The sequence below is a fragment of the Felis catus genome, chromosome C1 (assembly GCF_018350175.1).
Source record: "Felis catus isolate Fca126 chromosome C1, F.catus_Fca126_mat1.0, whole genome shotgun sequence".
NCBI classification, from domain to species: Eukaryota; Metazoa; Chordata; class Mammalia; order Carnivora; family Felidae; genus Felis; species Felis catus.
In genome coordinates this window covers 62,929,369-62,955,808 of record NC_058375.1, presented here as the reverse complement: position 1 = coordinate 62,955,808, position 26,440 = coordinate 62,929,369, and the positions used below count along the sequence as shown (strand labels likewise).

Below are 26,440 nucleotides of genomic sequence, written 5' to 3'. Positions count from 1 at the left end.
GGTTTTGGGGGTAGATTCCCGTGATTCATTGCTTATAAACAACACCCAGTGCTCATCCCAGCATGTGTTCTCCTCACCCATTCTGGGCTGTCAGCACAGAGCCTGACATGGGGCTCAAACCCACAAACTGTGAGATCATGACCTGAGCTGAAATCAAGAGTCTGCCACTTATTTGCAACAATGTGGATGGAAGCAGAGGTATTATGCTAAGCAAAATAAGTCAGTCAGAGAAAAACAGAAGTCATCTGATTTTACTCATACATGGAATTTGAGAAACTCAACAGATGAAAATAGGAGAAGCAAAGGAAAAATAAGATAAAAACAGAGAAGGAGGCAAACCATAAGAGAATCTTAAATACAGAGAACAAACTGAGGGTTGCTGGAGGGGAGGTAGGTAAGGGGATGGGATAAATGGGTGATGGGCATTGAGGGGCGCACTTTTCAGGATGAGCACTGGGTGTCATAAGAAAGAGATGAATCACTAGGTTCTACTTCTGAAGCTAAGACTACACTGTATGGTAACTAACTTGAGTTAAAAAAAAAAAAGGAGCAGGCTGCTTAACAGACTAAGTCACCCCAGCACCCTGAGTTGTCTTTTAAATCCATTAAGAGCTTTTTATTTCTTCATGTGCAGTAACACTGGTTATATTTTGTTGTAAAACTTCCATGATTTAGAACATGCATGGGAAATTTTTGTTTATTAAGCAGGTAATACCATAATTTAAGAGTTTTGACTAAATATATATTACTAAATAGATAAACACATCTTAGTAAGAGTGGGGGAAAAGTGAACATTAAGAAATAGATACAAATTTCAAAGACAATGTAGAAATGTTTCTCACTCTTGCACTAGTTTCTCACTAGTTTCTCACTAGTCTTGGCCTAAGTGGAAGGCAGTACTGATCTCTCCTTGGATTGGTATCATTTTGGCATAGAAAAATGCCCAGAGCTACTTTTTACTTGAGAACATAGGGCTGCCTAATCCTGAGTCAAAAACAAATGTCTCAGAAATTCTGTCAAGTCCCTGGAAGATTGAGAAGACCTAGGGGGCGTTAGTTAAGAGTTCAAGTGTTGGTTGGATCACTTGATTGGCTGGATGCATTGGTTGGAGCATTTGATTTTGTAAACTCTTGTAGCTGCCTTAATTCAGCTATCCCACCATTAGGAAGCTGCAGGAATGATTGGAATTGGCCTGTAACCTGAGTTATCTTCAACCTGAAGTACCCACCTGTGCACAACTGTGCAGACCTTTCCATTAAGCTGCTCTAAAAGATGCCACCTCAGTCCTCTGAGAGCTTTCTCTTATGTCACTGAAATCCATACAGGAATCTATGGCTAAAGAAACCGAGAGCTACCGTGATTCTGCGGATAGAATCAATGTCTTTTAGAAGTAGAAACTGTACTAAAACCCCTCTAAAATATTTTACTCATTTAAAAAAGTAGTAGTGAGAGGGAAAATAACATGTTAGTTTGCAGGCCTTTGTGGCAAATAAAATCTGAAAGAATTACCCTTAGAAAAATGTTGGGAATCTTACCCCATATTATTTCTTCTTTATGAACCTAAGGCTAGAGGTACCACCCATCCTTGGCTGTCTTAAGCAGTAGAGGTCAACTGTTGACAGAAACATCACTGAAATAACCCAAGTGACTAAAAAGTGACACTATCTTACTCCTGTCTTGCAAACTCATCATTATCTCTCTCAGAAAGCAAGTTGGAAATCTGAAAGGCTGTCAGGCTTTTAAAATATGAGAGCACAGCACTTCTTAAGTCATTTTTATGATGCATTCTGGCCAATACTTGCATGCACACCATTATGAAAAGCCTAACTGGCATCATCAGCCTATGTGGGAGAATAAATATAAAATAGTAGCACAAATAACTTTAAAAGGACAGCTTTAGGAGACACTTCATTACTTGTTCATAACAAATATTGAACCAGTGGCTACTATGAACCTGAACTACTGTTCTGGGTAGTGGAACATACAGTAGAAAACAAAACAAAGCCCCTGTCCTCTTAGAACTTGTATTCTAGTGGAGAAGACAGACCATAAATAAGATGACTAATACATAGTTGAAATATGACTGTATTTTGAGCCAGAGAAATGACTTGCTAAGGTGACACAGGCTTTGCAGCTGAAATCAAGATGCCAGATAGCTTGTTGTTCATGTCTGTTAATTAAATGGACTGTTTGAATCTCTGAACTTGGACTACCTGAATGTCTGAAGTAATATGAGTATCTTTGTGGGACTTTCTGTTCGGAAAAAGTAGAATTTTATTTTCTTCCATGTTGAGTGTGCGTGTGTTTCTGTGTGTGTCTGAGAAAGAGAGAGAAAGCTTACATATAGCTATATAAATCTCACAAACATGATGATAACAGAAGACTAAAAAAAAATCCCACCTCATATTTCATTTGTGGAAAGTTCCAAATAACCCAAATTAAATTATATTATTGAAGAGTGCATAGGAGATGATGAGCTACAAGGAAAATAGGAAAAAGATTATCACAAATCCCAGGATAGTGGTTACCTCTAGCAAGGAGGTAACTGCTTAGTATTCCATTGTCTGACTATACCATCATTTATTTACCTTTTCCACTTTTAGTGACCATTGAGTTGTTTTGAATTTTTGGCTATTACAAACAATGCTGCCATGAACATTATCGTCTGTATATCTTTGTACACCTATGCAGTAGTTCAGGATAAAGTTTAGGACAGAAATTGCTTTGTCATAGGATCAGGTAATGCCAAACTTCCAAAGCGGTTCTACGGATTTTATTTTCACAGGAAATGCATGAGTTTCCACTACTCCACATATTTGTCAACACCTCTTATTATCAAACTTTTCACTTTTTGCAAGAGTTTGGAAGGTATATAGTTACTTCTTTTTTGTGGTTTCATTTTCATGTGCCTAATTATTAATGAGATTGAATATGAATACTACTTTACTATTTATTGACCATTTGGATTTCCTCCTCTGAAGTTACTACCTAAGTCTTTTGCTCCCTTTTCTATTGTCATTTTTTTTCTCTTTGACCCATAGTTCTTTATATATCCTTGGTATTAATAATGAAATGTTATAGTGTTACTACTATCCTCTATGGATGTCGTGTCTCTGTCTTTATTGAGTCTTTTGATGAACAGAGTTTCTTATTTTTGTTGTAGTTAAATTTATCACTTATTTGTTTTATGACTAGTACTTTTTGTACTATTGCTTAAAAAATCCTGTTTCTGAGGTCATAAAGACTTTATAACGTAACTTTTCACTTAAGGTCTTTCTATCTGGAATTGATTTTTGTGTCTAATGTGAGTAGAGCTCCAAGTTTATTATTTTTTTCTTTATAGATATCCATTGTCCTATCACCATGTGTTGAGGAAAATGTACATTTACTGATTGTTTGATCTGTTTTATAATAGTGAGAAATACCGAGAAAATATCTTAAAATCTATGATTGTGGATTTTGTAATTTCTCCCTGTAGTTCTATACATTTATTTTTTATTTATTTATTTTAATGTTTGAGAGATAGAGAGAGAGAGAGCAGGGGAAGGGCAGAGAGAGAGAGAGAGGGAGACACAGAATGCAAAGCAGGCTCCAGGCTGTGAGTTGTGGGGCTTGAACTCACGAACTATGAGATCATGACCTGAGCCAAAGTCCACACTTAATCGACTGAGACACCCAGGCGCCCCTCTTCCTCTACTATTTTCAAAGTAATATATGCTAGTTCTACTCTTTTAAAAAGTGCAGCATGCATACTTATTCAAATTAAAAATTGATTAATATTTTACCCTTTTCTATAAAAGAAGACTATAATGCTTCAATTCTTGGATTACATTCTATTATTGCCATAATTTTCTCATTTTATTTAACTCCACAAGACTTTCTTGTTATTATTTATATAGCCAGTGATCATTCCTTCCCTCCCCTGTAGTTCTTCACTCTTCATTTCTTCTTTCATCAAAGACCTTCCATCTGGGTCACTTTTTCTTCTCTCAGAAATATATGTTAATGAAGTTCTGATGGCAAACACTTTTTTATTTTTTCTTTTTTGCTTGAAAGTTTCTTTATTTCATTCTTCTTCTTGAACAAATTGTCACTAGATATAGTATTCTATGTTGGCAGTAATTTTCTTTCATTGCCTCTCTCCAACATCTTTATTCTCTTTCCAGAAATCTGATTTGACATATATTAAAACTTTTCACTCTATGCTCAGTGTATCAACTAATCTTTGATATTTTCCATTTTTAGTTTCTCTTGTCTGCATTCTAAATAATTTATTTTGAGTTACTTTCTTGTTTGCCGATTGTCTCCTTGGCTTTGTCTAATCTGATATCAAGCTTCTCCATGGAGTTTTACATTTTATCTATTGTGTTTTTCTTTTTTTTTTAATTTTTATTTTTTTAACGTTTATTTATTTATTTATTTTTTAATTTTTTTTTAACGTTTATTTATTTTTGAAACAGAGAGAGACAGAGCATGAACGGGGGAGGGGCAGAGAGAGAGGGAGACACAGAACCGGAAGCAGGCTCCAGGCTCTGAGCCATCAGCCCAGAGCCCGAAGCCGGGCTCGAACTCACTGACCGTGAGATCGTGACCTGAGCTGAAGTCGGAGGCTTAACCGACTGAGCCACCCAGGCGCCCCTGTTTTTTTATTTTTGAGACAGGGAGAGACAGAGCATGAACGGGGGAGGGTCAGAGAGAGGGAGACACAGAATCCGAAACAGGCTCCAGGCTCTGAGCTGTCAGCACAGAGCCCAATGTTGGGCTCGAACTCACGGGCTGTGAGATCATGACCTGAGCTGAAGTCGGCCAATTAACTGACTGAGCCACCCAGGCGCCCCTACTGTGTTTTTCACTTCCAGACTCGATTTGCTTTATTTTTGAATTTGCTAGGTAGTTTTTCAAAATAGTTCTTCCCATTTATTTTCAAGTTTGTCTTGTATCTCAGAAAAAAACCAAAGCAAATCAAAACAAAACAGTAAGCATAGTTGTTTTATAATCTGGAACTAAGCATGTAAATATCTTAAGACTTTATGGGTCTATTTCTGTTTTCTATGTATTATCTAGTTCTTTCGTGGTATCTTGTTTCCTTATGTAATTTATTATTTTTATTATTGTTTGCTGCATATTTTCTTTGGAAAATGATTTGTGAGCATTCTTAGAATAATATGCATTCCAATGGAGCTGTGTTGTCAACTGCCTAGGAATACCTGCAGATTGCCCCCCATCCTTCTGAGAATACTTCACATACACTGCAAATTCAAATGAAGGTGTTCTCCCATCTTTCTCTTCAGTGTCAAGGTGATTTTGTTAAGGGTGAGGTAGGTTTCACTCTGAGGCTGTATGTAGCCCTTTGGAGTTCCAACTTAGTGAAGTGATGTTTTCCTATTTGACTCCTTATCTTGAGTAGCCTCTGGTCTGTGTCTTCTGTTTCCCTTGCTCCTTGAATTTTTTTAAGTTGGTAAATATCTTTGAGGCTGTAGTAGCTTTAGTAGTACCTTTATCTCTGGGTTCCCACTTTCACTTAGATTTTGGACTGGCCTTACTTCACTGTTTTGTCAGCTTTCCAGTGCTATTACGAAGATATTCTTTAAGTTTTATATCCAGAATTTGTAGTTTTTGTGGGGGTGGGAGGGAGTTGAACCTCTCATACTTTTGGAATTAGAGCTAACAGGTAGACTTTTACTTATGGGTTTATTTTCACAGTTTTATATTACTACCATCATGCCAGATTATGAGACAAACTCATCTTCAGTGTTAGATTCCCCTTCCCTAGTCTTTCATTCTCACCTCCAAATCTATCTAGAATGTAAAAGAAGTAAGATCAAAGTTTTCTTTTGACAATGAGCTCTAATATGTTCCATCTCTTTGTGAAAAATCCATTTTGTGAGGAAAAAATATTCATGAGCATTTCTGCCTCACAGATGCTCTGTAGAATTTACAAGTATAAAATCCAGGCTATTTTATCTTTGACTTGATCCAAGGAGACAGGACTATAGGAGAAAGTGAGATAAGTCCCCAGGCATCCATTCCAAGTGATTATCTTGTTTTGTAATACATACCCACTCCCCCACCCCCCCCATCCCAGCCCTGAGCAAGAAGAATCTCTCTCTTTCTCTTTTCTCTGAATGGAGATACACTTTTGGATGGGTCATGCAGTGGGTTCTGTGTAATTCCTGTTGTCTGCTATTCCCCCTTTTGTCATTCTTTTTTTTTTTAACTTTTATTTATTTTTGAGATAGAGAGAGACAGAGCATGAATGGGGGAGGGTCAGAGAGAGGGAGACACAGAATCCGAAACAGGCTCCAGGCTCTGAGCTGTCAGCACAGAGCCCGACGCAGGGCTCGAACTCACGGACCGCGAGATCATGACCTGAGCCGAAGTTGGCCGCCCAACCGACTGAGCCACCCAGGCGCCCGCCCCCTTTTGTCATTCTAAATAGCTAGTCTGACCCATTGATGAAAGACCATAGTTTACCACAATTTTTCCTCAATTATCCTATAAGTAGAGGCATTCATCTAATATAGATTCTAATAGTATATTTCACCTGTAGTTTTTATTTGAATAGAAAGTATGCACTAAATTGTGTTTTCTCCCCTACATTCAGGCCCAGGAATAGGGATGTTTTTCCAGTGATTATTATCTTCCATCTTCTTGAGTTGTGGCAAAAGTCAGAGTTAATGTGCAGTTTAATTTTGTTCTCATCAATAACCTGTGGGCAATATGAGGAGGTAGGAGAGATGTTGTCACTAGCTACCGAACTGTTTTATGCATTTGTGATAAATTCACAAATCCTTGCTATTTTTCTTTAGTAGTGTTTATTCCTTAGTTCAACAAAAAGTTTTTTACTCAATTATAATTTTAAAGAATTTTCTCCTTTTTTTGATTTTTATAACTATATAATGATGAAAACTATCATTTCTCCTAAACTTCATTCCTTTACTGTTCTATTGGCTGAATTCTGCAGATAGAAAGGCAAGATGAAGTCACTTATTTTTTTACTTAGGGCAAGTAAATATACTCTTCATTTTCTATCTCTGGTAGTGAAATTGTTATATTTTCTAGGAGGTAAGGGAATAGGGTCTTGCATTATAATGAAATGCATAACCTATGGTACTGAAAGAAAATAAGGAATTGTTCCAGTGCAATTAAAGTATGTCATGGCTCCTTTTTTTTTTTTTTTGAGCGCCTGATGTTGAGCAATAAAATACAAATATGGTTAGAAAGAAATATTAGTAACCCCAAGCTGGTAACCTTCCAACTCAATTCATGTTCTTGTTTGCTTCTAGACTCTCTTTTTAAATCAATATTGATTCAGAATTTTATTCATTCTGAGAAGATATGTGATTATCCAATAATTCATGGCTGTTCTATAGCACAAATTCACTGCTTTGTGACAGTAGTCAAGAAAAATCATTTTTTCAGAAGTGCATTTCCAATGCCCCTAAATGTGCATCTTTCAGCACTGCCTATAAAATCAGTCTATGAAGAAGCAGCCCGAGTATTTTATATATGTTTTCTTTTGCCTGTTCAGTGGAAGTGGAGGTTGTTTAGCTGAATGTAAATGACGCATGTTCGTATAGGGCAAATTATTTCAAATGGTGATGCAAACTACTTAGAAACCAACACTGTGATTAGAAAAACCTTTCTTAAAGCAGGAGATTTGACATTCTTGATGTAACATAGGGTGATTTATCATTCCATATGTTTAGGAAATTACTCAGACTGGGAGAAAAACAACCATCTTAAGGTCATGGTACCACAGTATTGTTTGATTTGAATCGGTGCTGAAGGAGTCTCATTTGCATTTCCATTAATCTTGCCATGTCCAATGTGGGGTCGTGTTTCTGCCCTAGATGAACTTCTGGAATGCACATCATTTTCTGCATGAGGCATTGCCTTCATTAGGTGATGAAACATGTCACCGTGCCCTTTATTTCACCCTCACCAAATGTGTTCCTTTGTAATGCTTTTGGGATTGCCTCATCCTCTCACTGCTGCAGCGTCAGTCAGGCTCTTACCATCTTATGTCTGAAATACAACAGCAATCTTCTTGTTGGTCCCTCTGCCTTAACTTTCCTATTTCTTCTGCATCATTCAGATGCACAAAAGCATGTCAATTGTGTTACTTTCTCGGAAGACTTGAGGGGCTTTGTAAATCTTGCCCCAACTCCTGGTGTGTCGTTCTTCTAACTGCTTTCTTGTCTCCTCACCGAGGCATAGCTCTTTGCTCTGGCAGAGCATGTGCTTTTGTGTGGCTTTCCCAGTTGACACATAAGTATCCTAAAATTCCTCTCTTCCAAAAATCCATTAAGTTATTCCATAAATGTCACATCCAGCTTAGTCATGGAAACCTTTCTAGAATTATTGGTGTCCCTAAGGTCAATGTGAAAATTCAACTTAAGTTGGGTTGCATAGATTCTACACTGATATACTTTTGTTGAGGGTAATATACATGTATTTTACTCCTTCCCATGGTCACCCCAAAGGCAGAAATTGATTCTTTTTTCATTATAAAAGAAAAAAATTTTTTTGCTATTTATCATTTTATAGATGGCATAATGTACGTTCAGAGAGAAAAAATTGTAATTCTCCCAAGATCATACAGTCATAGGTGGCAGAGATAACATTTGATACCACATAATTTGATACCCAATTTTTATTCACTAGTATGGGATAATGTCTTCATTACTTCCTTTGTAAGCTCCTACTGGTCTTTTTGTTGTTGTTGTTGTTTAGTTTATTTATTGAGGGAGAGAGAGAGAGAGCGAGAGCATGCTAGTGGTGGGGGGCACAAGGAAAGGGAGAGAACCCCAAGCAGGCTCTGTGCTATCAGCTCAGAGCCTTATAAGGGGCTCAATCCCATGAACTGTGAGATCACGATCTGAGCTGAAATCAAGAGTCGGACACTTAACCAACTGAACACCCAGGCATCCCTCCTACTGGTACTGACATTACAAATTGAATGCTGAATTAATAGAGAGAGTAATTTTTCACATCAATGCAATTCTGGGAGTCTATTAACTTGCCTTTATTCCAAGTGAAATCTATCTGCAGTGATTAGTAATTGTCAAGGTTGATCTCCTATTTGTGTTTTCATTACCTAAATAAAAGATATGAATTCAAAATTACATTGACATTAAAAAAAATTTACCTCAAAAACATTTATTGAGTGCCTGTTATGTATGTATATATGAGGCACCAAAGTAGGTAATAGCAATAGAACAATAACCAAACTCTGGTGTCTGCCCTAAAGGAGCTATGAATCCAGTAGGAGAAATAGTCATGTATATTAGCTTCCTCTTGTTGCTATAATGATTACCACAAATGTGGTGGCTTATAATCACACAAATTTTTTATCTCACAATTCTGGAGGTCAGAAGTCCAAAATAAGTCTTAATGGGCTAAAATGAAGGCATAGGCCCAAATGCATTTCTTTCTAGAGAAATGAATCTTCTAGGCAAGAATCCATTTTCTTACTGTTCCAGCTTCTAGAGACTGCCACATTCCTTGGCACACAACTCCCTTTCATCGTCAAAGCCAGCAATGGCCAATTGAGTTTTTCTCATATCACATCACTCTGACCTTGTTTTCATAGTCACATCTCCTTCTTTGACACTTCTGTCTCTTTCTTCCCCATTTATGGACCCTTGTAATTATATTGGGCTCACCTACATAATCCAGGATAATCTCCCCATTTTACAGTTCTCAACTTAGTCACACCCACAAAGTGCCTTTTGCCCTGTAAAGTAAAATATTCACAAATTTGGGGAATTAGGACACAGGCATCTCTCTACCACAGCAAATGCCTTGTGGTATAGTGTACCAAGTGCAACAATGCAAATAATAAGTATATATGTCTCAGAGATTAATGCAATGAGCTACTTTGGGAATATATGAAAGTTATATGGGGTTATATGAAAGTTCTCAGCATTGATCTCTAGTCAAAGTGGGCTCCACCCACTGGCACAGTAGCCAGTAGAATGCCTTGGTTCTTGCTCTTCTCCTAGAGGATGTGTGGGTAATTTGTAAGGAAACTATATGATTTCTTTAGCCATTATCCAAGAACAAAGAGGGGAAAGGCATATTGTTCAAAGGGCACTATGCAGAACACCTGATTTAGGCTGGAATCATAGCAGTACAGAATGGCTAGAAGATCAAGTTTGAAGTGAGGGATGGTAGAAGATGAGGCTGGTGAGATGGGTCAGTTTGTGGGAGGCCATGTGTATTGGGCTAAGAAATAGGAATATTCTCCCTGTAAGAAATGGCAAAGACACGGTCCCTTATCTTTTGTTGATACTTGGAGGAGAGGGAATCTTTTCCTCAGACGAAGTGGCAGGACCTCATTTATACACAGAATCATAAACATGTTTGAAAAACAAAGTGTAAAACAAGTATTTAATTATTCACAATTTTCCACTAGCTGTTGTAGAATATTAAAGCAAGACTTAATTTTCTACTACATCATTTTTCCTTGGTTTTGGAAAGCTATCTGACTTGGTCGCTAATAATAGCTCTAATTCCCGCTTTGCCCCAGCTTACAGTTCTCTTTTTGCTCTCTAAACCACATTACATTCTCTGAAGAATATACTTGAAAAATTAATATTAAAGGTTTATGATTTTTGCTTTTTTAAAAATTATTTTTTATTATTATGATTAAGGTATAACTGACAAACACATTATATTAGTTTCAAGTGTATAACATAATGACTGGATATTTGTATATATTGCAAAATGATCACATAATAAGTCGGGTTAATATCCAGCACCATACATAGTTACAGAATTTTTTTTCTTATAATGAGAATTTTTAAGATTTAATTTGTTAACAACTTTCAAATATACAATACAGTAATATTAACTATAGTCACCATGCTTAGATCCCCATGAGTTATTTTTAAAAAGTAATTAATTATTTTATTATTTTTTAAAATTTAAATTCAAGTTAGTTAACATATAGTGTAGTAATGATTTCAGGAATAGAATTTAATGATTCATCACTTACATATAATACCCAGTGCTCATTCCAACAAGTGTCCTCCTTAATGCCCCTTGCCCATTTATCCCATCCCCCCACCCAACACCCCACCAGCAACCCTCAGGTTGTTCTCTGTATTTAAGAGCCTCTTATGGTTTGTCTCTCTCTCTCTGTTTTTATATAGTAATTGCTTCCATTCCCTTATGTTCGTCTGTTTTGTATCTTAAATTCCACATATGAGTGAAATCATATATTTGTCTTTCTCTGACTGACTTATTTCGCTTAGCATAAAACCCTCCAGTTCCATCCATGTTGTTGCAAATGGCAATATTTCATTCTTTTTGATTGCCAAGTATTATTCTGTTGTATATATACCACATCTTCTTTATCATTTATCAGTTGATGGACATTTGGGCTCTTTCCATACTTCAGCTATTGTTGATAGTGACCATTGGGGTGCATGTGCCCCTTGGAATCAGCACTCCTGTATCCTTTGGATAAATACCTAATAGGGCAATTGCTGGGTTATAGGGTAGTTCTAGTTTTAATTTTTGGGAAACCTCCATACTCTTTTCCAGAGTGGCTGCACCAGTTTGTGCTCCCACCAGCAATGCAAAAGTGTTCCTTTTTCTCTGCATCCTCGCCAATATCTGTTGTTGCCTAAGTTGCTAATGTTAGCCATTCTGACAAGTGTGAGGTGGTATCTCATTGTGATTTTGGTTTGTATTTCCCTGATGATGAGTGATGTTGAGCATCTTCTCATGTGTCTGTTAGCCATCTGTATGTCTTCTTTAGAGAAGTATCTATTCATGTCTCTTGCCCATTTCTTCACTGGATTATTTGTTTTTTGGGTGTTGAGTTTGCAATGTTCTTTATAGATTTTGGATACTAACTCCTTCTATTATATGTCGTTTGCAAATATCTTTTCCCATTCTGTTGGTTGCCTTTTAGTTTTGTTGTTTCCTTCGCTGTGCAGAAGCTTTTTATCTTGATGAGGTCCCAATAGTCCATTTTGGCTTTTGTTTCCCTTGCCCCTGGAGAAATGTCAAGTAAGATGTTGCTGCAGTTGAAGTCAAAGAGGTTGTTGCCTGTTTTCTCCTCTAGGATTTTGATGGTTTCCTCTCTCACATTTAGGTCTTTCATCCATTTTGAATTTATTTTTGTGTATGGTGTAAGAAACTGATCCAGTTTCATTCTTCTGCACATCGCTGTTCAGTTTCCCCAGCACCATTTGCTGAAGAGACTATCTTTTTTCCATTGGATACTCTTTTTGTTTCTTTTTTTTTTCCCAAAGATTAGTTGGCCATTCATTTGGGGGTCCATTTCCGGCTTGTCTATTCTGTTGATCTATGTGTCTGTTTTTGTGCTAGTACCATACTGTCTTGATGATTACAGCTTTGTCATACTGTTTCAAGTCTGGAATTGTGATGCCTTCAGCTATGGTTTTCTTTTTTGGGGATTGCTTTGGCTATTTGGGGTCTTTTCTGGTTCCATATAAATTTTAGGATTGTTTGTTCTTGCTCTGTGAAGAATGCTGGTGTCATTTTGATAGGGATTGTTTTGAAAATGTAGATTGCTTTGGGTAGTATCAACATTTTAACAATATTTGTTCTTCCAATCCATGAACATGGAATGTTTTCCATTTTTTGTGTGTCTGCTTCAATTTCTTTCATAAGCTTTGTATAGTTTGCAGTGTATAGATTTTTCACCTCTTTGGTTAGGTTTATCCCAAGGTATTTTATGATTTTTTTATGCAATTGTAAACAGGATTGATTTCTTGATTTCTCTGCTTCATTATTGGTGTGTAGAAGTGCAAACCATTTCTGTACATTGATTTTATATCCTGTGACTGCTGAATTCATGTGTCAGTTCTAGCAGTTTTTTGGTGGAGCCTTTTGGATTTTACACGTAGAATATCATGTCATCTGCAAAGAGTAAAATTTGGCCTCCTCCTTGCTGATCTGGATGCCTTTTATTTCTTTGTGTTATCTGATTGCTGAGCCTAGGACTTCCAACATTATGTTGAATAACAGTGGTAAGAGTGGATATCCTTGTTTTCTTGATCTTAGGGAGAAAGATCTCAGTTTTTCCCCATAGAGGATGATATTAGTGGTGGGAATTTAATATATGGACTTCATGATCTTGAGATATGATCCTTCTATCCCTACTTTCTTGAGGGTTTTTTTATGAAGAAAGGATATTTTATTTTGTCAAATGCTTTTCCTGCATCTATTGAGAAAATTATGTGGTTCTTTTCTTTTATTAATGTGATGTATCACATTGATAATTTGTGGATATTGAACCAGCCCTGATTCGCAGGGAAAGGTCCCAGTTGATCATGGTGAATAATGTATTTAATGTATTGTTGGATCCAGTTTGCTAGTGTCTTTTTGAGGATTTTCGCATCCATGGTTACCAGGGAAATGGTCTGTAGTTCTCCTTTCTTGTGGGTTCTTTGGTTTTGGAATCAGGTAATGCTGGCCTTGTAGAATGAGTTTGGATGTTTTCCTTCCATTTCTATTTTTGGAACAGCTTCAAAAGAATAGGTGTTATCATTTCTTTAAATATTTGGTAGATTTCCCCTGGAAAGCCATCCAGCCCTGGACCCTTGTTTGTTGGGAGATTTTTGATTACAGATTCAATATCTTTACTGGTTTTGGTCTGTTCAAATTTTCTATTTCTTCCTGTTTCAGTTTTGATAATTTATATATTTCTAGATTTTGTCCATTTCTTCCAAATTGCCAAATTTGTTGGTATATAATTGCTCATAATATTCTCTTATTATTGTTTGTATTTCTGCGGTGTTGGTTTTGATTTTTCCTTTTTCATTCATGATTTTAAAATTTGGGTCCTTTCCTTTTTCTTTTTGATCAGTCTGGCTAAGGGTTTATCAATTGTGTTAATTCTTTCAAAGAAACTTCTCCTGGTTTCATTGATCTGTTCTACTGTTTTTTTGATTTTGATATCATTTATTTCTGCTCTAATCTTTATTATTTCCTGTCTTCTGCTGTTTGGGGGCTTTATTTGCTGTTCTTTTTCCAGTTCTTTTAGGTGTAAGGTTAGGTTGTGTACTTGAGACGTTTCTTCCTTCTTTGGGAAGGACTGGATTTCTATATACTTCCCTTTATGATAGCTTTTGGTGCATCCCAGAGGTTTTGGGATCTTGTGTTTTCATTTTCATTGGCTTCCATGTACTTTTGAATTTCTTCTTATTTTCTTGGTTAATCCACTAATTCTTTAGTAGGATGTCCTTTAATCTCCAAGTATTCATTGTCTTTCCAATTTTTTCTTGTAGTTGTTTTTGAATTTCATAGTGTTGTGGTCTGAAAATATGCAAGGTATGATCTCAGTCTTTTTGTGCTTATTGAGGCTGATTTGTGACCCAGTATGTGATCTCTTCTGGAGAATGTTCCATGTACACTTGAGAAGAATGGGTATTCTGCTGCTTTAGGATGCAATGTTCTGAATATATCTGTTAAGTCCATCTGGTCCAGTGTGTCATTCAAAGCCATTGTTTCCTTGTTGATTTTCTGCTTACATGAGCTGTCCATTGTTGTAAGTGGGGTGTTGAAGTCCCCTACTATTATGGTAATATTAACAATGGGTTTCTTTATGTTTGTGAATAATTGATTTACATATTTGGGTTCTTACACATTGGGGGCATAAAGATTTACAGTTGGTAGATCTCTTGTTGAATGGACCCCTTAAGATATAATGCCCTTCTTCATCTCTTGTTACTGTCTTTGTTTTAAAATCTAGTTTGTCTGATATGAGTATGGCTACTCCAGCTTTCTTTTGGTGACTGTGAACATGATGGATGGTTCTCCATGACCTTACTTTCAATCCACAGGTGTCTTTAGGTCTAAAATGGGTCTCTTGTAAGCTGCATATAGATGGGTCTTGTTTTCTTATCCATTCTGATACACTATGCCTTTTGATTGGAGCATTTAGTCCATTGATATTTAGAATGAGTACTGAAAGATATGAATTTACTGCCATTGTGTTGCTTGTAGAGTTGGTGTTTCTGGTGATGTTTTCTGGTCCTTTATAGTCTTTGTTGCTTTTGGACTTTTTTCTTTTGTTTTGTCTTTTCTCCACTCGAAAAGTCCCCCTTAAAATTTCTTGCAAGTTTAGTAGTCATGAACTCCTTTAGTTTTTGTTTGGGAAACTCTTTATCTCTCCTTTTATTTTGAATGACAACCTTGGTGGGTAAAGAATTCTTGGCTGCATATTTTTCTAATTCAGCACATTGAATATATCCTGCCACTCCTTTCTGGCCTGCCAAGTTTCTGTGGATAGGTCTGCTGTGAACCTGATCTGTCTTCCCTTTTAGGTTAAGGATTTTTTTTCTCTTGCTGCTTTCATAATTTTTTCCTTGTCTGTGTATTTTGTGAATTTGACTATGATATGCCATGCTGATGGTCAGTTCTTGTTGAATCTAATGGAAGTTCTCTGTGCTTCTTGGATTTTGATGTCTGTGTCCTTCCCCAGATTAGGAAAGTTTTCTGCTCTAATTTGCTTACATAAACATTCTGCCCTTCTTTCTCTCTCTTCATCTTTTGGGATTCCTATGATTTTGATGTTATTTCTTTTTAATAAGTCAGAGTTCTCTAAGTCTTGTATCATGATCTTTTGCCTTTGTGCACCTCATTTTTTCTGCTTCATTATTCTCCATATTTTGTCTTGTATATCACTTAGTCGCTGCTGTGCTTTGTCCATCCTTGCTGTTGTGGCTTCCATTTGGGATTGCATCTCAGTTATAGCATTTTTAATTTTGTCCTGACTAGATTTTATCTTTTTTATCTCCAGAGAAAAGGATTCTATGCTCTTTTTCAACCCTAGCTAGTGTTCTTATTATTGTGGTCCTAAATACTAGTTCAGACATCTTGCTTATATCTATGTTGATTAAGCACCTTGCTGTCATTTCTTTCTGTTCTTTCTGTTGAGGTGAATTTCTTTGATTTGTCTTTTTGGAGGAAGAAAATAATTGATAAAATGAAAAATGGAAATCAAAAAATTAGAAACAAAACAAAAAATCAAATAAAGGAAGCTAGATCATAGTGTATTTTGGTCTGCTTGTTGAATGGAGCTTCATAAAATAGAGAATCTCTCTACCCCTCGCCTGGTTTTGCTATGTCTCTCTTTGTCTCTCTCTCTCTCTCTCTCTCTCTCTCTCTCTCTCTCTCTCAAGAATAAATAAACATTAAAAAAAATACAAAAAAAAAATTAGTGCCTCGGTGGCTCAGTCCATTAAACATCCAATTTCAGCTCAGGTCATGATCTCATGGTTTGTGGGTTTGAGCCCCAATTCAGGCTCTATGCTGACAGCTCAGAGCCTGGAGCCTACTTTGGATTCTGTGTCTCCCGCTCTCTGCCTCTCCCCTGCTTGTACTCTGTCTCTCTCTGTCTCTGTCTCTCTGTCTCTCTCTCAAGAATAAACATTAAAAAATTTTTACAAAATATGAAATAGCGAAAATAGGGAAAGAAAAGAAAAAAAGCAAGAAAAATTTTTAAAAATTAAAAAATTACATAATAAAATAGAATAAAATGAAATAAAGGAAATGAAATAGCATAACAAATTTTTAAAAATAAAAAATAAAGTAAAAAAATAAAATTTTCTTTTTCTGTATCCAAGAAAGAAGAAGAAAAGAATGAAAACAAAGAAAAAAAGAAAACAATTTAAATAAAAACAAAAGCAAAGAAAATGAACAAATAAATGAACCAACAAACAAAATGAAACCCTAATGAGGTTTTGTCCAGTTTCCCGTAGAACTGAAACTATGAAGCCCTCTATAGTCTGTACACTAAGTAGGTGGTGTGACTTGTGTTGGTCTTCCAGGGGACATGCTTGGAGGGCACAGTTAGGTGGGGCTAGGTGTAATAGTTCCATTCTGCAATAGGTGGTGCTGCTTAACTTACTGGAGTGGATCATTGTGGCCCCCATGCTCCTGCAAGTATGTTCCTGCCTGGGAAAGGTGGAAATGGCTTCACCCAGCTCCCTAGTCTCTGGCACAGGAACTTCACTTTCTGACCAACCCATGATCAAGCATCCCTCCTTTGTCTCGGCCTCTGTCCACTTCCTGCCTGTATACTATTCATGTCCAAGCTGTCCACCTGCCAAGTGACACCTTCCTTCAGAGTTTTATCTCAGATAAAACACAACTCCACACTTCAGAGATCCCTGCATCTCGGACCTCCATTGACTTTCTGGGGGAGGGGTCTCGCTGAGCAATGACTGGGTGCCAGCTTGCCCCAGAAAATATCGCTCAGTGGCAGAGGTTCAGAGATTATGGCAAATCACAGTACATAGTCAGAACCAGGTTTCACCCCATTCTGGTTCCTTTATCCTATACCAGCAAATACCTAATACCAGCTGCTCCCTGAGGTCCACTGGGACCTTTGTTGTGAGGAAGCCATATGGCCTCTATCAAATGCACTCCAAGCGGGGGAACCACCTCTCCCCATGTGGCACACAGACCCTTTAGACCCTGCTGCCTGCTGCTGGGGATTTATCCTACTTCCTCACCAGAGCACTGCCGGGCACTGAGCTCTGGAACTTCAGACTCTGTACTCCACTGTTTATAGAATCCTGGTGGTATTGAAACCCTCTCCTTTCTTCCCATCAATGGTTTTGGGGAACAGATTTCTTGTTCAGTCCCCTGTGAGTGTTTTCACTCTTTCTCTTTCTCTTCAGCTACTTTTGGGGGAATGTTTTCTTGAATGATACCAATGTGCTGCACTATCCCTCTTTCTCTTTCTCTCTCTGCAAGACCAGCTCCCTACCCTCTGTGGCTTTTCTTTCCCCCAGTTCACCTCTCCACACCATGTGCCTGCTGAGTTCTGTGGCTCAAGTTATGCAGATTGTTGAGTTAATCCTCAGATCAATTTCCTGAGTGTTCAAAATGGTTTGGTGCTGATCTAGCTGCATTTCAGGGATGAAACAAGCTCAGAGTCTCCATGCTGCTTTGCCAACTTAACTCCTCTCCCCAAATTTTGCTTTTTGTAACTGATCAATGGTAGTTATATTGTTATTTTTCTTTGAGAAACAGATTGCTTTTAAAGAAAAGAGTCTTTCCAAGCATAACTTGCTGCTTTATCTTACGATTTGCATTCAACAAAATTATGTGAAATCCACACCCATGAGTTGAATTAATTACCTGAACTATTCTTCTTAATCTTCCTGAATTATTTCTAAGAAGAAAAATTGTATTGTATAAGTAAAATAACAACTTTATCTATAATAAGTAACTTATATTATAAATGTTTTTAGTGATTCTGTTGTCAAATAATTTTGGTGATCGGAGAATCACATGAACTTAAGGAGGTATTAAAATGATTGCCTAATTATAATTATTTTTTTCTGTAAGTTAGAAATATGATTGTATTCAACTAGCTAAGCCATAGGATAGTTAAGCATTGTGGCTCTTTTCACTTAGCTGGCCTCTCAGTCTATTTATTCCAGAGATGCAATTAGAGACTGTGAGGGCCTCTGAAAAAGCAAGGGCCTGTATAGATTTCAGGAAATAAAAAATTTGCATGACAATACAAGTTCTGCCAACACATGGGGCAGGCTGAAGTCATCACTTTCCAGCTGTCATTACTATATGGAATCAGCTAAATCTTATCGTTTGACTGTGGCTTTAGTTTAGTGTATTTTCAACTGAAATAAAAGGCAGCCAGGATTTACAATCAGAAAGTGTCAGCTTTTCAGACAGATTTGACAATGGCATTTCATTTACACTGTGATCCACTTTTTAACTTTGTAAAGTGCAAATCACACCAAAATTGGAAGCCAGCCTAGGTACCTTTTTAAAAAAGTAATCTTTTCATCAAATGTGGGGCTCAAACTCACAGCCTCTGAGATTGAGTTGCATGCTCTACCAACTGGTAGCCAGCCAGGTACCCCTCCAGCCCAGGTACTTTTAAACCAGTTTTGACTATCTTTAATGTAAAAAGTGAATAATTACAAGATCAATATAAGTTGATTTCTCTGACTTATTTCAGTTAGCATAATATACTCTAGTTCCATCCACATTGTTGCAAATGGCATTAAGGAGGGCACTTTTCAGGATGAGCACTGGGTGTCATATGTAAGAGATGAATCACTGGGTTCTACTCCTAAAACCAAGACTACACTGTATGTTAACTAACTTGAATTTAAATGCTTTTTTTAAATTTTATTTTTTTTTAGTTTTGAAAGAGAAAGTGCATAAGTAGGGGAGGGGCAGAGAGAAAGGGAGACACAGAATCTGAAGTAGGCTCTAGGCTCTATGCTGTTAACACAGAGCCCAACACAGGGCTCAAACCTGTAAACAGCAAGATCATAACCTGGGCCAAAGTTGGACGCTTAACTGACTGAGCCACCCAGACACCCCTAACTTGAATTTAAATAAATAAACAAAAAGATGAATATAAGTTGCTAAGCCCTTTTCATCTGCTTCCTCTCTCCACTCATCTGTGGAAGTTCTTTGAGATCACCAATGAGCAACTTTCTGTCAAGTGGCTCAACATAGGCTTTGGGATCAGACCATGTGCCTTCTAATTATGCTAAGGGTAATAGGGCAAATTAGCTTCCCCTCTGTACCTCAACTTCCTCATTTATAAAATGGAATTTTGACAATGACATATATCACAGAATTATGGGGCATTAAATAACATAATAAATATACTAGGGATTTGCATAGTGCAAGGGAGTACAACTCACATGTGTTCTATGTGTAATTGTGCAAAATGGCAGATATATGTGCAAAGTACTTACAGCAGTCCCATGTATAAATAAGCATTCAGTTAGTAATCATTTTCCAGTAGAATTCATAATCTGTCATTCATGGAATTCTTTAGCTTTCTTGAATGTCACTTTCTGTTTCTTTTTTGGTAACTGTTTAATTTTACCTTTTACCCTTAACTGTGGTGTTTCCCAAAGCTCATACACATCATGATGACCTGCTTTTCTCTTTCTTACTCCATCAACTTTGGTCTGTTATGAACAGCTAGAATTAAGAATTATGTACAAACTGAGACTGAGGTTAAGAATGAGATTCAGAATAAAATCAAGTAGTCTTGGTGGTCTCCAAATCTGATTATATATTAGGATTATCTGATGGGACAATTAAAGATACAGATTCTCATGCCCACCCCAGACCAAGAGAATTGTAGTATTTGGTGCGAGGGGCTGGTAACTTGTATCCCCAAACAGTTTTTAAGCTGTAAAGCCAGATTTGTGAACTAAAACCTGGAACCAGCAAGAATACCAACATTAGTGTTCCACATCAGAGTGGAAGATCCGAGTCTAAGAGCACAGGAGTCAGAGGACAGGTAGAACATGGAGCCCAAGTTGAGTCAGTCAGGAATTGGAGAAACCTATCCACTCATGACCCCACTCTGTGCCCCATGGTACCCTCTTCATGTCTCTATCATGGCTCTACTACACAGTGTTGAAATGATAGTTTTGAGCTTATGTGTCTTATTCAACTGTGAGACTTATGAAGGCAGACTTAGTGTCAAGAATTCATTCTTGAATCTCCACTCTGTTCATAGCAAGAATACAATGTGTTGTTAAAATGAATTATTGAAACCTAAATCAAGACAAGAGAGTGAGTTTATAAGTGGGACTCTTTGGTTGCTATAAGGGACATGAACTAGCAAGAAGCAAGAAAAGGGAGTTAGGTGTAAGTATACAACGTATCTCATGAAACAACCCTGGGCATTAGGTAGGAACTGGACCAAGAAGCTATACAGCCCACCAGGACTTCCACCTCTGTCTCACTTAACGTATTTGCTTCAGTAATTTCTTTCTGAAAGCTAGTGTTCTCTGCTTCCCTGGTCTTCAGGCTTTATGTTTTGCAGTTCTAATCTCCCACTGACTAACTTACTGTCCATTCTAATTCAAAATTTCTGGGATACAGTGACCAGGAATGACTGGCTCAGCTTGGGCCTAGTGTCCAAACCGGATTCCGTCCCTGCTTGCCAAGGAACAGGCATATGGGAGAAATCTACCCACTCCTATGGATTAGAGAGGAGGTCAGTTACCAGTTGGGCAGAATTAGACAAGCAGTCAGGAAAAGAGAAATTGACAATGTGTCAGAGAATTCGACATTGAAGTATATATGGACTATCTCAAACAGGAAACATTTTACATGCTTCCCCTTGGAGTAGAAGCCAACGTTGGCATTGCAGGGGAAGGCCAGTGGGATCTGTTCTGTTGCAATAAGACTACACAGAGTGTGGATCCCAGGTAGAGCATCTTCTTAGCCTCTCCATGCCTTGTTTTATTTTCATATGTAAAGTGAGGCTAGTAATGGTTTCCAATCTATCTACATAATAAGGTTTTTGTATCAAAGTAAGCAAAATAATGCATATGAATGCTGTACACTTAGCATTTAATGCTAAAAACATGTTAAATATTATTGTTATTGTTGCTATAGTAACATTATAACTGCCAGGTCCTGCAGTTCTCCTTTGTGGAGTTCATCACTTGTCATGATATAAATTCTGTGACTTCCACATATTTATCTTAAGATTGACCCAAGACTCCAGTTTAACTCTGGTTGAATGCTAGACTTACAATCAGATATCACTTCAAAATCAATCTCATGCTCTTTTTCTTATAACAATTTTACAGTTTCTTCCATCTACTAATGTTCTCAAACTGTTTCAGTGGCATCAATCTCTCCTTAAGCCTGGGCAAAAGACTAAAAGTGATTAAGAATTGGTCACTTGATCTGAAGCCATCTTTGACTTCTCTCTTTTACACCCCATGTCATTCATCAAGTTTTATTTATTTTTTTCATGTAATTACATTGACTAATAATGAACATTCATTGGGGGTTTACTATGTGCCAGATCCTGCTTTAAGCACTTTTTTTTAAATTTACATCCACGTTACTTAACATATGGTGCAACAATGATTTCAGGAGTAGATTCCTTAATGCCCCTTACCCATTTAGCCCATCTCTCCTCCCACAACCCCTCCAGCAATCTTCTGTTTGTTCTTTATATTTAAGAGTCTCTTATATTTTGTCCCCCTCCCTGTTTTTATATTCTTTTTGCTTCCCTTCCCTTATGTTCATCTGTTTTGTATCTTAAAGTCCTATTGTGGGTGAAGTCATATATTTGTCTTTCTCTGACTAATTTTGCTTAGCATAATACCCTCCAGTTCCATCCACATAGTTGCAAATGACAAGATTTCATTCTTTTTGATTGCTGAGTAATACTCCATTGTATATATATACGACATCTTCTTTATCCACTCATCTATTAATGGACATTTGGGATCTTTCCATACTTTGGCTATTGTTGATAGTGCTGCTATAAACATTGGGGTGCATGTGCTCCTTCGAAACAGCATATCTGTATCCCTTGGATAAATACTTACTAGTGCAATTGCTGAGTTGTAGGGTAGTTCTATTTTTAATTTTTTGAGGAAACTCCATACTGTTTTCCAGAGTAGATGTACCAGTTTGCATTCCCACCAGCAGTGCAAAAGAGATCCTCTTTCTCCACAACCTCACCAACATCTGTTGTTACCTGAGTTGTTCATGTTAGCCATTCTGACAGGTGTAAGGTGGTATCTCATTGTGGTTTTGATTTGTATGTCCCTGATGATGAATGATGTTGAGCATTTTTTCATATGTCAGTTGGCCATCTGGATGTCTACTTTGGAGAATGTCTATTCATGTCTTTTGCCCATTTCTTCACTGGATTATTTGTTTTTTGGGTGTTGAGTTTGATAAGTTCTTTGTGGATTTTGGATACGGACCCTTTATCTGATATGTCGTTTGCAAATACCTTCTCCCATTCCATCAGTTGCCTTTTAGTTTTGCTGATTGTTTCCTTCGCTGTGCAGAAACTTTTTATTTTGATGAGGTCCCAATAGTTCATTTTCGCTTTTGTTTCCCTTGCCTTTGGAGACTTGTTGAGTAAGAAGTTGCTGTGGCCAATGTCAAAGAGGTTTTTGCCTGCTTTCTCCTCAAGGATTTTGATGATTTCCTGTCTTACATTTAGGTCTTTCATCAATTTTGAGTTTATTTTTGTGTATGGTGTAAGAAAGTGGTTCAGGTTCACTTGTCTGCCTCTCGCTGTCCAGTTTTCCCAGCACCACTTGCTGAAGAGACTGTCTTTCTTCCATTGGATATTTTTTCCTGCTTTGTCAAAGATTAGTCATATGTTTGTGGGTCCATTTATGGGTTCTCCATTCTGTTCCATTGATCTGAGTGTCTGTTCTTGTGCCATTACCATACTGTCTTGATGATTACAGCTTTGTAATACAGCTTGAAGTCCAGGATTGTGATGCCTCCTGCTTTGGTTCTCTTTTTCAAGATTGCTTTGGCTATTCGGGGTCTTTTCTGGTTTCATACAAATTTTAGGATTGTTTGTTCTAGCTCTGTGAAGAATGCCAGTGTTATTTTGATAGGTATTGCATTGAATATGTGTATTGTTTTGGGTAGTATTGACATTTGAACACTATTTGTTCTTCCTATCCAGGAGCATGGAATATTTTCCCTTTGTTTTTGTGTCTTCTTCAATTTCTTTCATAAGCTTTCTATAGTTTTCAGCGTATAGGTTTTTCACCTCAAAGCAGGTTTCCCTGCTTGTGCATACATTCTCTCTCTCCCTCTCCCTCTCTCTCTCTCTCTTAAAACAAAGAAACAAAAAAAAAACCCAAAGACAAAATCTTCTATCCCAGATTTTTAGGCTTTCTATAGTCTGATCCTATGGTATCTATTCAGTTTTTTCCCCCCTCCTCCTATCCCATTATTTCTTATTCCAATCAGGCTGGTCTTTTCACCATCCCCACAAACATGCTAATCATATCTACCCTAGGTGACTTCATTCATTGCCACAGGTCTAAACTTCACCTGTCTAACTTAAAATATTGTGGCTCTAATCTCAACTGAAAGTGACATTTCCTTCCCTGGATCTCATTACATTTTCTTTGTACCCCTCTTATGATATAATGTTCTGCCTTGTATTATAACAATTTTGGTACTTTTTTTATTTCTCTCCCTGCTCATCAGTGAGCTTGCTGAAGACAGAGACCGTTTCACTAAATCTTGTATCCCCTGCAGTGTCTCTTTCAATGCAGAACACATAACATGTGATCAATAAATAGCTACTGAATTTAACAGAATTCTAGTTTCATTCACACAAAATGTTTTTCTTTGCCTTTTGTTTTATTCTAATCTTTCACAAAAGTCTCATTTTCTTGAATGAAACCCTTGTGACTCTTCTAGTCTTTGATGAAACCTACTTTCTTAGAAGTCTTATAACACTTAAGGCTGATACCACATAATATGGTTCTTTATTAATTGTTTTATATGGTATGTTCAGTGTTCATGTGTTACAACACAGGGCCTGGTAAATAAAGATTCTTAAGGACTTTTGTTGAATAAATCAATGCATTGATCTTGTCCCACCAATTGTAAGGTCTCTGAGATAGGGACCATTCCTTAAATATCTTCTGTGCCCTTGGATCTCTCAGCATATAATAGGTGCTTTATGAATATTCACTGACTGACTGGCTCTTGGATTTCTGTTGCATGTTTGTCTTTACATTCCTGTTGTTTTGTCCTCAGCAGATGATTACACTAAAGAGGTCTCTGAGTCCTCAGACCTCATTTCCCCATTTACAGGCAGAGTCAAGTTGCTGACACATGCGTTTGGTGGTGGTGGTTGTTGTTGTTGTTTTGCCATTCTGTTTAGGAATGTTGTCTTTAATTCCAGGACTAAGCCTTCTCAAAGGACAAATCCCTAGAGGAAGCAGGGGAGGGGCAGTGGGATTGCAAAATACAGATCCCTGGCCAGAATGATTTTACAGAACTTGCTCCTGGGTCTGCTTACACAGTACATGCCAGGGGAAAAAAAACCATTCTGTGTGTACCTTGTACGGTTTAAAAATGAGGGTAATATATCACAATCATGATGCAACAATGCATCATGATGTGGCCTAAGATGTATAAAATAACTTCCATCCTAGGGCACCTGGTGACTCAGTTGGTAGGATCTTAAAATATCAATTAAAAATAATGTTTATATAGTATGATAGTGACTTGAATATACCATATAGCCAATGTGGCAGAGACCAACCATATTTCAACGTCTTGAAGGAAAGCCTAATCTACTGAGAGAAAGGGGAGAACTAGATAAGTAAGCATCTCTATTATATTTTGCACCGCACAAGTATGCAATACTTGATGATGGCAGATGGTAGAATGGCTTTGCAGACCAGAAGAGCTCCAAGTTTTGCTACCCTGGATGCAATCTATAATGTTATTATCCAGAACAAAGGGAGGTATGTGTACAGTATGCACAGAATATGGTCCTTAACAACTCTTCCTGGTCTTGCTTCTAGCTGGAGAGAGGGAAGAGGATTGGCAGATGTAACCAAGGCAAAACTGATGTTTCCTTGGACCAAAGATTGAATACAGCATTACAGTGGGCAGTAGCCAAGTTGTAGATTTTTCTTTATTAATATTGTATATGTATTTATTTGCCATTTCATTGGCATATATGCTTAAAAACTTCTTTGTTTTAGATGCAGGTGATCCAAAGACATTTGATCTGAATTTCAAAGGGCCTGTTGCCAAAAGGTAAGCAATTCTTTTCTTGGAAATTATTTCTTGACAAACACAGAAAGCTTATCTTTGGTACCATTTTCTGGTCAATGGAGAATTATGTCTGTTATGAAGGGGAAATGACTTATTTTTTTGCCTAAATGTCACGTTCTTTATGTAGAGAAAATACAGAGAACAAATCTTTCCATGAGTCATGGATATCCTGTCCTATTCAACAAATGAACTGCCTTAAATTATTGGACCGGAGAGTGTGTTTTTCAAAAAGAAAAGCCTAAAAATGCTTTATAAGATTTAACCACTTTGTAGAGAAGCAAACACATTTGATAGTTGTTTGATGCACCTGTTTACTGTGTGATTCACCATTGTAAATGCAAAGTTGCTATGCCAACTTCTTCCACACCAGGTATTTGTGCTACGCAGCTTCCCAAAGCAGACAGCTTTCTTGGAGATAACCATTCACCAAGGCATCATGTAAGCTGTAGGATATTTTAGACTGCTCTAGGGAAATATGTACTTGTCTCAACTGGTACTTCTTTCTCAAAGTTGTATGGCATTTAAAAACTATCCAGTAATTCATAGGCCTCTTTTATTATTATTTTTACCCTCTATTCCCAGGCTTCCTGCTAATCAAAACAGGGGTTTACAGGGTGGAATAGGTAAGAATGAGGAGAAAATTATGCTGTTGGCAGCTGGGTTTTGCTTAGCTTTCACCTTGATTTCTGGCAGTTGTATGTCATAACAGACTGTTAGGTGAAATAGCATGAATAGCACGATCAGCATGCTTGTTGTTTGAGCTGCCAACCATCAGCATGTACGTTAGCATTTACTGTTACGTGCCTATAATATTCCGGCTTTAAACAAATGTGTATTCAGTTTATTCTAATTCTGTAAA

The 26,440-nt window shown here is 37.3% G+C and overlaps 1 protein-coding gene across 10 annotated transcripts in view; it reads left to right on the top strand.

Annotated features, from left to right (window-relative positions):
- SLC44A5 (solute carrier family 44 member 5) overlaps positions 1-26,440 on the top strand; it is a 374,661-nt gene that overhangs the window by 194,606 nt on the left and 153,615 nt on the right. For all 10 annotated transcript variants that reach the window (XM_023258835.2, XM_045036030.1, XM_045036031.1 and 7 more), the window contains one exon: positions 25,509-25,563. In XM_023258835.2, the coding sequence (XP_023114603.1) occupies positions 25,509-25,563 (55 nt within the window). The remainder of the gene's footprint in view (positions 1-25,508; positions 25,564-26,440) is intronic.